A 12,359-nucleotide genomic window follows, 5' to 3' on the forward strand; every position below is an offset into this window, starting at 1 on the left:
GTCAGCTCTCCAGGGCAGACCCTGGCTAGGGCACAGAGGAATGAAAAGCAAGCATGCTGGCTGCAGCAGATGCTGAGTTTTGGATGTTCAGCATCTGAACCTCCTTCCTATGTTCAGGGGATCTCCACTTTGGAAGGCAGAATTCTCAGATGCTGGCTTCTTTTGAGACAGGGTCTTGTTCTGTCACCCAGGCTGGAGTGCAGTGGTGCAATCACAGCTCACTGCAGCCTCGACTTCCCAGGTTCAAGTGACCCTCCCATCTCAGCCTCCTGAGTAGCCGGGACCACAAGTACTCACCACTGTGCCTGGCTGATTTTATTTCTTGTAGGGAGGTTCTCACATTGTTGCCACGGCTGGTCTTGAGCTCCTGGGTTCAAGAGATCCTCCTGCCTAGGCCTCCCAAAGCACCAGGATTACAGGCATGAGCCACTATGCCTGGCTGGACGCTGGATTTTCTTTTTCTTTTTTTTTTGAGATGGAGTCTCACTCTGTTGCCCATGCTGGAGTGCAATGGCATGATCTTGGCTCACTGCAGCCTCTGCCTCCCAGGTTCAAGCAATTCTCTGCCTTAGCCTCCCAAGTAGCTGGGATTACAGGTGCCTACCAACATGCCCGGCTAATTTTTTGTGTTTTTTAGTAGAGACAGGGTTTCACCATGTTGGCCAGTCTGGTCTTGAACTCCTGACCTTATGATCCACTCACCTCAGCCTCCCAAAGTGCTGGGATTATAGGTGCAAGCCATCTCGCCCTCCTGGATGCTGGTTTTTCTCACTTCTCCCCTCAACCAAGGCAGCATGCTTGCCTGAGACCTTGAAGTGGCAGCTAGTGGCTGTTTAAAATCCCTTTTGGTGGCCGGGCACGGTGGCTCATGCCTGTAATTCCAGCACTTTGGGAGGCCGAGGCAGTGGCCCCAGTGACAGTGCTCAGCCTTAGAGGTGTCTGTGGTGCAAGCCACAGGGTGTGAACCTGGAAGTACTAGGGAGTGACATGGGATCTTGATCTTGGTCCTGGCCGAAGAACTGCTTAGCCTGGTGACCATGTGACCTATCCAATATTCTTTTTTTTTTTTTTCTCCCCCTGAGATGGAGTTTCGCTCTTGTTGCCCAGGCTGGAGTGCAATGGCGGATCTTGGCTCACCACAACCTCTGCTTCCCTCGGGTTCAAGTGATTCTCCTGCCTCAGCCTCCTGAGCAGCTGGGATTACAGACATGCACCACCACACCCGGGTAATTGTTGTATTTTCACTAGAGACAGGGTTTCTCCATGTTGGTCAGGCTGGTCTTGAACTCCTGACCTCAGGTGAGCCTCAGCCTCCCAAAGTGCTAGGATTAAAAATAGGCGTGAGCCACTGTGCCTGGCCCAATATTCTTTAATAAACCTACTTTTCTGTTATTTGCAAATGTACTTGGAGACAATGGCAGCTGGTGGCACAGAGATTAGAGCCAGTTACTGGGATTTCTCTTAGGCAGGTCCATCTTGGGTCTGTATCTGGAAAGGTCTTTCACAAAAAGGAAATGCAGAAGGTGCAACCATTCCCTCTTGCCCAATTCAGATGCAGCTTGCCCTTGGCAGAACCTGGTACCTAAGCTGCACCAGCTGTAGGGGGAAGGGGTGATGGCCACCTGCAAGGGTTGGGCTCATGCTGCACAGCATTCTGGCTCGGGATGCCAACACCCTGCTAGGCCAGTGCCAGGCATACCAGGGGAGCCCCTGGGGCTTCCTCAGGGGCCTTCGAACACAGAAGAGATGCTTTTTTTCCACCCCCACCCCCCAACCAGGTTGTATTTCTGCCTGGCTCTCAGTGGGCATGGCAGAAATGCTGGGATTCATGTTGGATTCGTGCATTTTTCAGAAGAGTTTACAGACTGCAAGAAGACAGAGGGACGAGTTACGTGACTTCAGAGTTCACTGCTTCCAACAATTCCAGTCCTCCTAAGAAGGAATTTTTTGCCAAAAGTGCACATATGTTCCTCTAAAGAAAACCAAGGGAGTTGTCTGATGGAGTTTTTCCCTCTCCCAGGCATCACCAGACACACCTCGCATTCAGCTGCAGCGCAGACACTCTTGCAGTTTCTGGTCTTCTCATTTCTTGGAGAATTCTCTTGGTAAGTCAAGGCCGTGGCTTTCTTAAGTGGCTTTTTGAGGGAGAAAGCAGGGACTGGGCTAAGAGGGCCACAGCACAGCTTTCTTTTCCCCTCACAGTCCGAGCCATCAGCGGCCTCGTTGGGGACAACAGAAGGCATTCTGGGAACGCGGCGTTCTCACATCCTGCAAAGTACAGGCCGGCGAAGCAGATGGCAGGGACTTCAAAAGCATAAGTAACCTTGAAAGATTACAGCGCAAAGGGCAGTGGAGGGTGTGGGGGGGCTTTTGTACCCTTTGACAAGAAGAAAGCAGGAAAGACAAAAGCTATTTGCCAGCCTGATGCAGGAGTCAATAGAATTGATGGTTCTGCTGCAGTTTCCATCGAGGGTGGCCAAGCCGCCTGTCTTCTTGTCCAAAAACAAACAGCGTCAACCACCTGCCAAACTGTTTCCTGCCTCCTGCTCTGGGGTCTTTTCCTTTTCTTTTTTCACACAGGATTTTCATCCTCTGTCCAGGTAGCTGAGCCCTGATGATCTCTCTTCCCCTTCACCACCCCCAACTCACCTCCTAATGGAGCCCCACCCCTCCAGCCCCGGGGCCTGAAAGGCCAGTTCTCCCCCTCCTCCTCCCCTCAGCCCCCCACAACTCCAGGCAGGGTTGCCATAGGGCATATCCGGTTTCCTCTAAGCATGAAGCCTTCAGCCGGAGGAGGAAGGGGAGTTCATGTCACATCTCCACATTTAGTCATGGGCTGCTCCGTTGGCCTTTTGCACTTTTTTGTGGATGGGTAAACTGAGGTACACAGTGATCAGCTCACTTGCACAGGATCACAGAGGCACTGGCAGGGTGGCAGGGATGCTGAATTCACCTCTGGTGAGAGCCAGGGACAGCAGCAGGTGGGGCGCCAGCTGCTTTTCAGCTGAAGTTGTTAAAAGCAATGCTTGTTCTTGGCCCCACCAGCTTGCCCTCCAAGACAGAACGTGCTAATCCGGAGGCCCCGCAAAGGTTCAAATTGACTTCTTGGCTCCGAGGCGGAAGGCAGTTCCTGGCCGCAGCCCCCCAACCCCCAGGCTCAAGGTGGCTGCCAGGCCACTCTCACCTGGCCTAGAAATCAAGTCCTGAGACCCCTCCCACCCCTGCACTTCTCCCCCTCCCACCACAGGTGCTGTCAGGACAGGCCCTCTGCCCTCAAACATCTGTTCCTCTCCTCGGGCAGGAGCCAGGCCTCAGAAGCCTGTTCTCCTTTGAAGCTGACAGCTTGATGCCTGTGAAAATGCAGTCCTATTTCAGCATTTCATTTTAAAGAGATTTCAAAGGAGTGGCTGGAAGGCTCAGTGGAATCGCTTATTACAGCTCCTCTCCCAGCCCGAGGCTCAGTGGCTGAGCACGTCATTGTCATCAGCAGGCAGGTGACTGTTCTAAATTAGCACCTGGCTCATTCTGGAGGGTTCTAATTCTTCCTGAGCTTCTTCCAAGAAAAACATTCATGGCTTAAATCTTCTTATACCTTGCCTGAATTATCTGTTTGAAATGATCCACCCAGCAGGTGAATTTATATGTCGTCTCCAAGACTCTTGTTTCTGTCCGGCACATTTTAAAGACACACATGTGAAGGCTATGAAAACGTGACCCCCCCAGACCTGGGAGGCTGCGCCCAATGGAGCCTCAGGGGCAAAGGAAGCAAACCAGCTTGCGAGGGAAGAGTTGTTCTGGTCAGTGGCTGTTGTCCTGCGTGTCCCTCCAGCCCCACCACCACTGTGGCCCGCCAGGATGGGGAGGGAATGGGGTGGCCCCAGGGGGCAAGGGCCTGGTGCCATGCTTGCTCATGTGCCGCCCTCGTAGTCTCTGAGATCTGCCCCTCAAATGCAAGAAACGCATAAGTCCATAGGAAGATGATAGGGAGACCCTGGGGATTTTTCTACCTAACTACTCTGCACCTCTGCAAGGGGAGCATCATGGTTTGGAAGAAATGGAAACAAAGGCATGGCACGGAAGTCCCCTGTGGCCAGAGCCTGCACACCAAGATGGGAGTGCTGAGACTCTTCTAGACTGCAAAGGGTTTGGCTCAGCCCGAAGAGGACTCTGCCAGGAAGCTGTCAGGCGTCTGAGGCCACCTGCCTCTCCTCTGCTTCAGGAATAGCCAGCAATATTGCCATCTTGGCTCTGAGGGGCACTGGGCATCACGATGCCCACTCGAAGCAGCTAGGGCATGGTGATCGCTTCACCTCCTCACAGATGTCCAAGGAAACGATCCCACAGCCTTGTTTCCATTTCAGAGGCAGAGTCACCACCATCTAGCCAATCGCTCTCAACCAGACAGAGTGCGCCTTCTGGCCACTGGGTAAGCATTTGTCTTCCAAGGTTTATTATTTACAGAAACTGTGTTCCCATTGCTTTAGTTTCCTTCCCCCAAGGTAAGACAATGCTCCGAGAGAAACTCCATTGCCAGGACATTGGCAAAAGATTTGCCAGACCCTGGCACCTGACTCAACATTGCTCCCTTCCAATTGGTGCCTCTGACCACACCCACCAGAGAGTGAAGACCAAACTGCTTCTACCAAGAGGGTGCAGGTTCCCAGCTGGCTCTGCTTTTCAGAGGGAAGCATTGTTTCTGCAGTGACACACCCGCTCAGTACCACGGCACTGCTGACTCCCACTCACCCTGTGACGCCCTGCCCAGAGCATGGGAGGAAAGTATTCTCTGCAGGACGCTCCCACACAAGCGGGGGCCGCAGGCCTAGCCCTGCTTGCCTGGCTACACGAAGAGTCTCGCCTTTTCTTCCTAGATTCCAGAAGATTCGGGATTTTTCCTAAGGCAAGAGAAAACCCCAGTTCATGGGAAGCCAGGATAAAAACCCTTTAAGACCATGAGCCAAGGTGAATGAAGAGGAATTTTCTGTCTTAGGGATAGAGAATCATGCTACATGAAGGCAGCCGTGCCAACACAACGCAAGGCTACGAAAGCAAGCAAGGCACAAGAAAACCCCAGTTCCACAGAGACACACGCGTTCTATTTGGTGAAGAGTTTGGTGCACAGACTGACTGCATCCTGTGAAGAGATGGCCCTTGTCAAGGTTTGCTTGTCTGGCTACTGCCTCCAGAGGATCTTTGCATCTTAGGATGTGGCACTAGCTCATTGAAACTATTTTTGTAACTCTCTGCAAGAGCCAATTTAAGCTGGCTTCTCAGTTCCCTCTGCACTCAAAAGAGACCAATTTCCAATTCCTCCTCAGAGTCCGTAAGACCAGATGCTGCGACAAATGTTCCAGCGAAATGAACCTAGAAAATGATCCCGGGTGCTCGCTGGGGGAGCAGAGGATTCCTCAGTTCTATCGCTAAGGCTTTAACAGACATCAGTCACAGGGTGAGTGCTGCCAGCGCCCCCCCGTCAGTGTTTTTGATGGGACATGCTTTCCTGATAGCACAGGGGATCTTGGAGGGGATAGAAGGTTCCCAATAAGGCTAGGGGCCATGTGACAGATTCAGAGTGTGGTCATGTTTCTAGGCGAGACCCTATTGCATCTGGCAGCCCGAATTGGGCAACAATTCCTGCAGATGAGAAGCCACTGCTTTTGTTAGGTAGGTCATGGTCCCATAAGCCCCACTCGGCGCACTGTCGTAAAAGAAGTGGCAGATTCCTGTGGCTTGGTCTTTCTCCAGGGTGTCCATGGCTCCGATCGACACCTGCAGTAGGAAAGGGCAGAAGGGACAATGAGCAGAGCCCTCACTCCCTGTCACGCTTCTGTGTGTTGGCAGCGGGTCAACATGGGCAGGGTGAGGGTTGCTAGAGGCCCTTGTTCTCCTGAGAAGCTCCAATGCTGAAGGCACACAGCCAGCGCTGCCAGGGGGATGCCCCACCTCTCCTCTGGGCCCTGCACGCTGTCATCACGCACCCCAGTTTGCAGCTCTTCACTGACCATAATGAGAGGACCACTTTGCTGAACTTGGCTTTGCATACAGGATAACGGGTTCGGCCTGGGTCGTGTGTTGCAAGGGGTTGTGTGTGGATGAAACCTGCACTGAGACAGGCCTATCCATCTCCAAAGGTCCTGAGATTTCCCAAGTGGCCATTGTACCATTCTCTAATCAAGTGGTTGGCATTTTTTCCCCATCTGTGATGACATTTTCTTAGTTCAAGTATATTCTTTCCTATTGGACACAGAATCTCCAGCCTCAACAGAAAAATGCCAGCCAACCCGGCTCCCTGGCACCCCCACCTGGTCCTGCAAGAACAGCTGACTGGCCATCTGCACGATCTGGTCCACGTGGATGATACCCCCGATGCTGGTCATCTCCGTGTCCGAGAGCAGCGTCAGCACCATGATGGCTTCCACCAGCAGCTGCCGGTACTCGGGCTGGGGCACGCGGTTCAGCACTGACTCGACGTGGACAGCAAACTTGATCTCATGTGGGGTCATCTAGCAAAGGGACGGGCAGGTGACCACCAGTGAGAGACAGGACAGAGGCAGCCCTATCACCAAGTAACCAAGGGTGACTGCATCATTGCCTGGGATCGAGGCTCAGCACCACTGCTGCCCCCTTTCTGGTCACTGTCTGGATTCTGCTGGTGGCAACCCTCAGAGCAAGAGTCAGCCTGTCTGAGCCTGATTTATCTACCCTTCCCACCATAGACTACAGCTTCCAGGGAGCAGTGACCAATTCTGCTTTCTCTTTCCTCTTCATTATTCCTTGCAGCATAAAGCATGGTGCTTTGGGTGGGGGAAGACTAACAAAATCCACATTAAAAAGAATGGCAAATCACCTAGGGACAATGACTGTTTTTAGTTGGAGAAAAGGGCCAAGAAGGCTGGCTGGGGGGCAGGCCAGTGTGGCATGGAGATCGGCTCCTTTCTTTCAACAGGGGTAAGGGGTCTCTGGCAAAGGAAAACAGCTTGCTAGCCCAGAAATGCTAAGTCTCAGATGAAGGAAAGAAAAAGGCCGAGGCTCATAAATGCAGGAAAGACATTTTGCAACATGTAAGGGTGAAGTGGCTAGACAGCTCAGACCTGCAAATGGCCTGTCAATTAGAATGAGCTTGAAAGAAACACAGGAGGTCAGATCCATGCAATGAAGCCCTTGTTGTGAACCCAGAGAGGGGCCTGCACCTGCATTTTTCTGATCATACCTCTCGGGTTGTCGAGGATGGGAGGACGTAACCATCAATGGAGAGACCGTGGCACTGGAGGCAGAACACAGCACATTTCAGATTCCAGAACGAGCTCATAAGCACATGCAAGTATGTACGTGTACACGCAGACACACACACACGTGCGTGCACATACAGCCCACTCCGACCTGGAAACCCGTATGAGGGCTGGGACCTGTCAGTTATTTTTAGAGAGAGAGCTTGTTCTCACTGCCCACAGGCTGTTTTTGATGGAACAATTTTAGGGAACCCAGCAGGCATCTTTCAGATCTCCGCAGAACAATGCCCTAGGGGGCTGTGGGGTCCTCCTGGGAGGCTCCACACTGCACTTGCCAACTGGGCCCTGGTGGCTGCGAGGCCCCTTTGGTGCAATAATAAAGGGAGATTTTCATGGCTCCTGCTGGGGAAGGGATGCTTCTGCGCCTTTGCAGGCATCTATTTTTGAGATTTCTATAATAAGTACCAATCACAAAAGCTTCCAGCACATGCACAGACATGCACATGCACACCCATGTATATAAATACCGAGTGCCAGCTCAACACTCAAGGCTGCTTTTTCATAATAAAAGTGGATTGGGATTGGGCCAGCAAGTCTGAGCGCATGTGATGCCCCAGGAAGAGTGGGGAGATTTTCTAGGAACAGCTTGTTCTAGTCTAACTGGCCACCTTCTAAATACCAGCACCCTGGCCTGCAGCACCCCTGGTGGGCTGAGGTGAGAACAGCAATGGCCGCTCCCACCCCCGCAGCCCCCACGAGAGGTGGGAAAGGGAGCAAACACCATGAGCCCCTGCAGGCTCCTGCCTGGGTCCCAGGAGTCCAGCTGCTTGGGTAGGGCCTGCTCTGACCTCCTCACCCGCCTCTGTGGTGGCCGTGAAGACCTCGGGCCCCAGGAAGCACAGGGGCCGCTGATACAGAAAGAACCTTCAGCCAGCACTGCCATGGCTTTGGGAAGGGGTTGCTGTCTGCTGTCACTGGGATTCTTTTTCTCTCCTCCCACTGAAATGAGCTAAAAAAAAAAAAAAAAAAAATAGTTCTGAGGCAAAAGAATGTCTTGGTTTGCACAGCTTTGAAGCAAGGCAGACTGTCCCTCCATGCAAGGGAAAAGACAGGAGCTGCACAAACTCTTTGGGGCCGAGACAGGAGGGAGGCAGAATGCGAGGTGCAGAGAATGCCACCCCCTCCTTGGCAACAGGCGCTCAGGGAGGTGCTGCTGGGCTCAGGTGCATGCATCGAAGTTCTGAAGGACAACAGGACAATAGCTGGGGCGTCAGAACAGCCTCAGGCGCATGGGAACCGCAGCAGCTGGCAGAGAGAGGCGTCCCTAGGGGGAAAGCAGGGCCTGAGGGAGACTGTGCCTTCAGGGCCCACAGGACCCGGGGCCAGACTGGAAGCTCTCCACCTCTGTACACCCTGGGACCCAACATGGCAGGTACTCTGTGAGGGTGGGGCTCAGTCCCATCACTGAACAGCAGGGGCACCATTCCTGCCTGGACGTGCAGGAGGCTGGGGGCTGGCCCACTCCAGGTCCCTCCTGAACTGTCATTCCGGGTCCCAGGCCTGTGGAGGCTGTTTGGGGTTGTCTGTCTTAGGGGGTTTTCAGCCGAAGCCTCCCGGCCTTTCCCTGTTCTTCTGTCTGGCTTTTCTATGTTCCTAAGATACCTACAAGTTGGTCCCACACAACTGCAACATGGACTGCCACCTTGTCTTACTTGCTGTGGTTTTCAACCAGGGTGATCTCCCTCCCACGGGACATGTGGTAATGTCTGGAGACACTTTTGGTTGTCACAGTGCGGGGGAGAGATGGCATGTGGAGGGTAGAGGCCAGGGATGCTGTAGACATCCTACCACGCACAGGCCCCTAGCAGAGGGTGCCTCAGCCCCAGGTGTCAACAGCATGAAGGCAGAGAAGCTGTCCTCTAGGCTGTTTGCTTGCCTGGAGATGCCACCATGCCTCACCAGGGCAGTAAGGGGACTGTTCGCTTCCGAGAAAGCACACGTCTCCTGGCACCAATGCAGCGGAGTGCAACTGGGCTCACCTTCTGGAGGATCTTCCACACCTTCTGGTAGAATCCCACAGGGACCCTGTTGATGGCCCCATCCAGCCTTCTCCGGCGCAGCCACTGGCCCTGCCGCTCTCCCCAGCCGATGTGATGTCCTCCCGAGTCTGAGGATGATGTTCCAGTGGGTGAGGATGGGGTGCTGGACCTCTGCAAGACAGATAGCTCGGGGCCTCAGAAGCCACTCAGCGGGTGCCCCAGGGAAAGCTCACCATCATAAAGGGCAGCCCCACAACCCAGACCCAAATGCCAGGACACCACTTGCCAGAGAGGAACACAGTGCCTGCCGTACACCTTGCCTGTTTCCTGATGCGGGAGGATGCGCACACTTTAGGCTGGTCACTTTACTCCATGCTGCACTCTGCCTGGCCCCTGAGAGGTGGTCCCACCCCCGAAGCTAGAACCCATAGGGAGGAGGCCGAGCAGGGCAGGCACAGGCTCCAGACTGCCAGAACGCTAATCCCCACTTAATGCCAGTGGCACCAAGGACACACCTGAAGCCCTCTGGCCCTGCCATGAACACTAATTCCAGGCCTCAGTCCCATCTGCAAAGTGGGGACACAGTTGGGCATCCTTCAGAGAGTTGCCTGGGAGCCTTCACCACATGGAGACACAGGAGCCCCTGAGACACGCCTGGTGGGCGCTAAGTGCCCATGAGGGGCAGCTGTCACCAGCACACAGAGTGGGAGAGCTCTGAGAGTGACAACAGGCCCTCAGAGCAGATACCTGTGGCCCAGGGAGACAAACTCCGAAGTGCCCACCTCACTGCTGCAGTGCCATAGAGAAGTGACAGTCACCTTTCCATAGAGCAGAAACCAGAGAATGCAACACACAACATGGAGAAGACAAACAGTAAAGCCCATGTTTAGCGATGGGGACACTGGAGATGGGGGTCCATCCACCCACCCTTTGCAATCTCACTTCCTGCTTGCCCTGTTCATGGCACTGGGCTTTATCTTAATTTGGGGCGATGGCTGCCTCTGAACTGGGGATACTTGGCTGAAGTGAGGGAAGAGGGCGCCATCTCCTTCCCACCTCCTCAACACTGGCGGGATGGATTCAGGCTCCAGAGGGGAGCACTGTTCGAGAGGCTCCCCGCAGCTGGCGGGGGGGGGGGGGCAGGCCTCTGCATGGGGGCGCATCCCCTACCTGCAGCAAAGCTCCCAGCCTTTGGTCTTGCCCTGCGGGGCTTCTAGCTTTATGACCTCTAGGTTGAGAAGGGCTAACCTTCACGCTCACACATCTCTTTGCCTGGGACCAAGTGGCACTTCGATTTCTCAATGCGCACAGTCAAATGCAAAGGGTTAAAAATGGAATCAAAACATGAAGCGCGCAGGGCAGGGGGTAGAGTGTGCCTTTCTGCCTCACTTGGACTTCAACAGATCTTATTTTGAAAGGAAGTTCAGCTGGGTTATTCCACTGGGCTCATTACTGCCACGTAAGGCAACAATTAGACATAAATAAAAGTAATTACAGCTGCACTCCTCAATGACTCAGCTGATCTGGGCACTTCAGATTCAGGAGCAAGACAGCCTCTGCTGTGTGGTGAGTGCAATCGAGTCCTGCACGGGACCTGGGGCACGGTGGGTGCAGGCTGCTAGTCAGCACGTGCAGGCAAGGAATAATCATTCTGGCTCCACAAAGAGGCGTGGAACTAATGCCCCAAAGTTTCCAGAAGCCCTGGGAATTGGTGAGGACGCTCTTCACCCACACGGAGCCGAGGAGCACAGGTAGAGAACAGAGAGCTCAAGATGGAGAATAAAGCTCAGTGCAAGCACTTTGGGGCCTTCTTTCTACCCTCCTTAGAATTCCCGTTGGAGGAGCCTGTGAGCATCTGCTGAAAACAGCCCTGCTCGAATCCTCACAAGTTGGGCATGAGGTGGCAACATGAGGAAGGATGCGAGGAGGAGCGGGGACGGACACAATGATCCCGAGGCATGGTTACCGCAGACTTGGAGGAATGCGCACTGCTGGACGCAGCCTGGCCCACAGAAAACAACTACAAAACAAAAAGAATCCATTCAGTCGTGAGCAATGACACCAAGAGACACGGCAGAGGAGGGTCACGGAGCAGCATTCGAAACACCCACAGAAAGCAGCAGCAGCAAACGTGGGTGCAGAGAAGTTCCCACAGCAATGCACACGGGCAACTCAGGTGCAGGCGCACCTGCAAGCACCACTCTGGGCTTCGACTCCACGTGGAACTTGCTAACTGGTCTTTTTAAAAACATGAAGGAGGCTGAGGCAGGAGAATTGCCTGAATCCAGGAGGCGGAGGTTGCGGTGAGCCGAGATCACCCCATTGCACTCCAGCCTGGTTAACAAGAGTGAAACTCCATCTCAAAAAAACAAAAAACAAAAAAACAAAAAACCATGAACTGTGGCCGGGAGAAGTGGTTCATGCCTGTAATCCCAGCACTCTGTGAGGTGGAGGTGGGCAAATCATGAGGTCAAGAGTTCAAGATCAGCCTGGTCAACATGGTGAAACCCCGTCTCTACTAAAAATACAAAAAATTAGCTGTGAGTGGTGGAGGGCACCTGTAATCCCAGCTGCTCGGGAGGCTGAGGCAGGAGACTTGCTTGAACTCGGGAGGCAGAGGTTGCAGTGAGCTGAGATTGCGCCACTGCACTCCAGCCTGGGTGACAGCGCAAACTCCATCTCAAAACAAAAAACAAAACCCCATGAACTGTTACCACTGAACATAAATAAGGTAAATGTTCCCGTTGTATGTGGAGGGTGCCTCGTCAAGTTAGGACACAATTTATTTTCCAAACTCACAGCCATGAAATGCTCATATTTTATGGTAAGAATTGAGAAAATCTACAGATGAACCAAGTACCTACAATTGATACTAACATCCTGCATCTAACAGACATTCAGTAGATATTTGTTAAAGAAATGAATATGATCAAGCTGACCCTTTGTCCACATAAGTATCTCCTCGTCTAAAAATCTAGAACGTACCCTTAATTTGCAAGGGCACAGTGTGCTATCTACAGGGTGTTCTTGCAAAAGCGACTAGAAATTGAAAATCCCACAATACCTATTACATTTTGAAGAAATAATACGC

General features: G+C 53.1%; 1 protein-coding gene and 1 long non-coding RNA gene across 17 annotated transcripts in view; one reads left to right on the top strand and one right to left on the bottom strand.

Moving 5' to 3' along the window:
• Positions 1-4,427: 4,427 nt before the first annotated feature.
• Positions 4,428-12,359, bottom strand: part of PHKA2 (phosphorylase kinase regulatory subunit alpha 2) — a 95,120-nt gene continuing 87,188 nt past the window's right edge. For 3 of the 16 annotated variants that reach the window (XR_013531537.1, XM_035289532.3, XM_035289531.3), the window contains 5 exons: positions 9,269-9,439; positions 8,086-8,238; positions 7,211-7,264; positions 6,303-6,503; positions 5,075-5,769 (listed from right to left, as the gene is read on the bottom strand). Coding sequence is in view for 9 of the 16 variants with exons in the window: in XM_035289532.3 (XP_035145423.3) it covers positions 5,599-5,769; positions 6,303-6,503; positions 7,211-7,264; positions 8,086-8,238; positions 9,269-9,439 (750 nt within the window). In the remaining 7 variants the exon portion in view is untranslated. Of the gene's footprint in view, positions 5,770-6,302; positions 6,504-7,210; positions 7,265-8,077; positions 8,239-9,268; positions 9,440-11,234; positions 11,289-12,359 lie in introns of all 16 variants that reach the window. The other 13 variants (XR_013531536.1, XR_013531535.1, XR_013531534.1 and 10 more) reach the window with 9 other exon arrangements.
• On the top strand, positions 4,764-6,846 carry LOC128930708 (uncharacterized). The gene is made up of 2 exons (XR_008479004.2): positions 4,764-5,449; positions 6,248-6,846. It is a non-coding gene; the product is annotated as an uncharacterized LOC128930708 (long non-coding RNA).

This window comes from Callithrix jacchus, chromosome X (assembly GCF_049354715.1).
Source record: "Callithrix jacchus isolate 240 chromosome X, calJac240_pri, whole genome shotgun sequence".
NCBI classification, from domain to species: domain Eukaryota; kingdom Metazoa; phylum Chordata; class Mammalia; order Primates; family Cebidae; genus Callithrix; species Callithrix jacchus.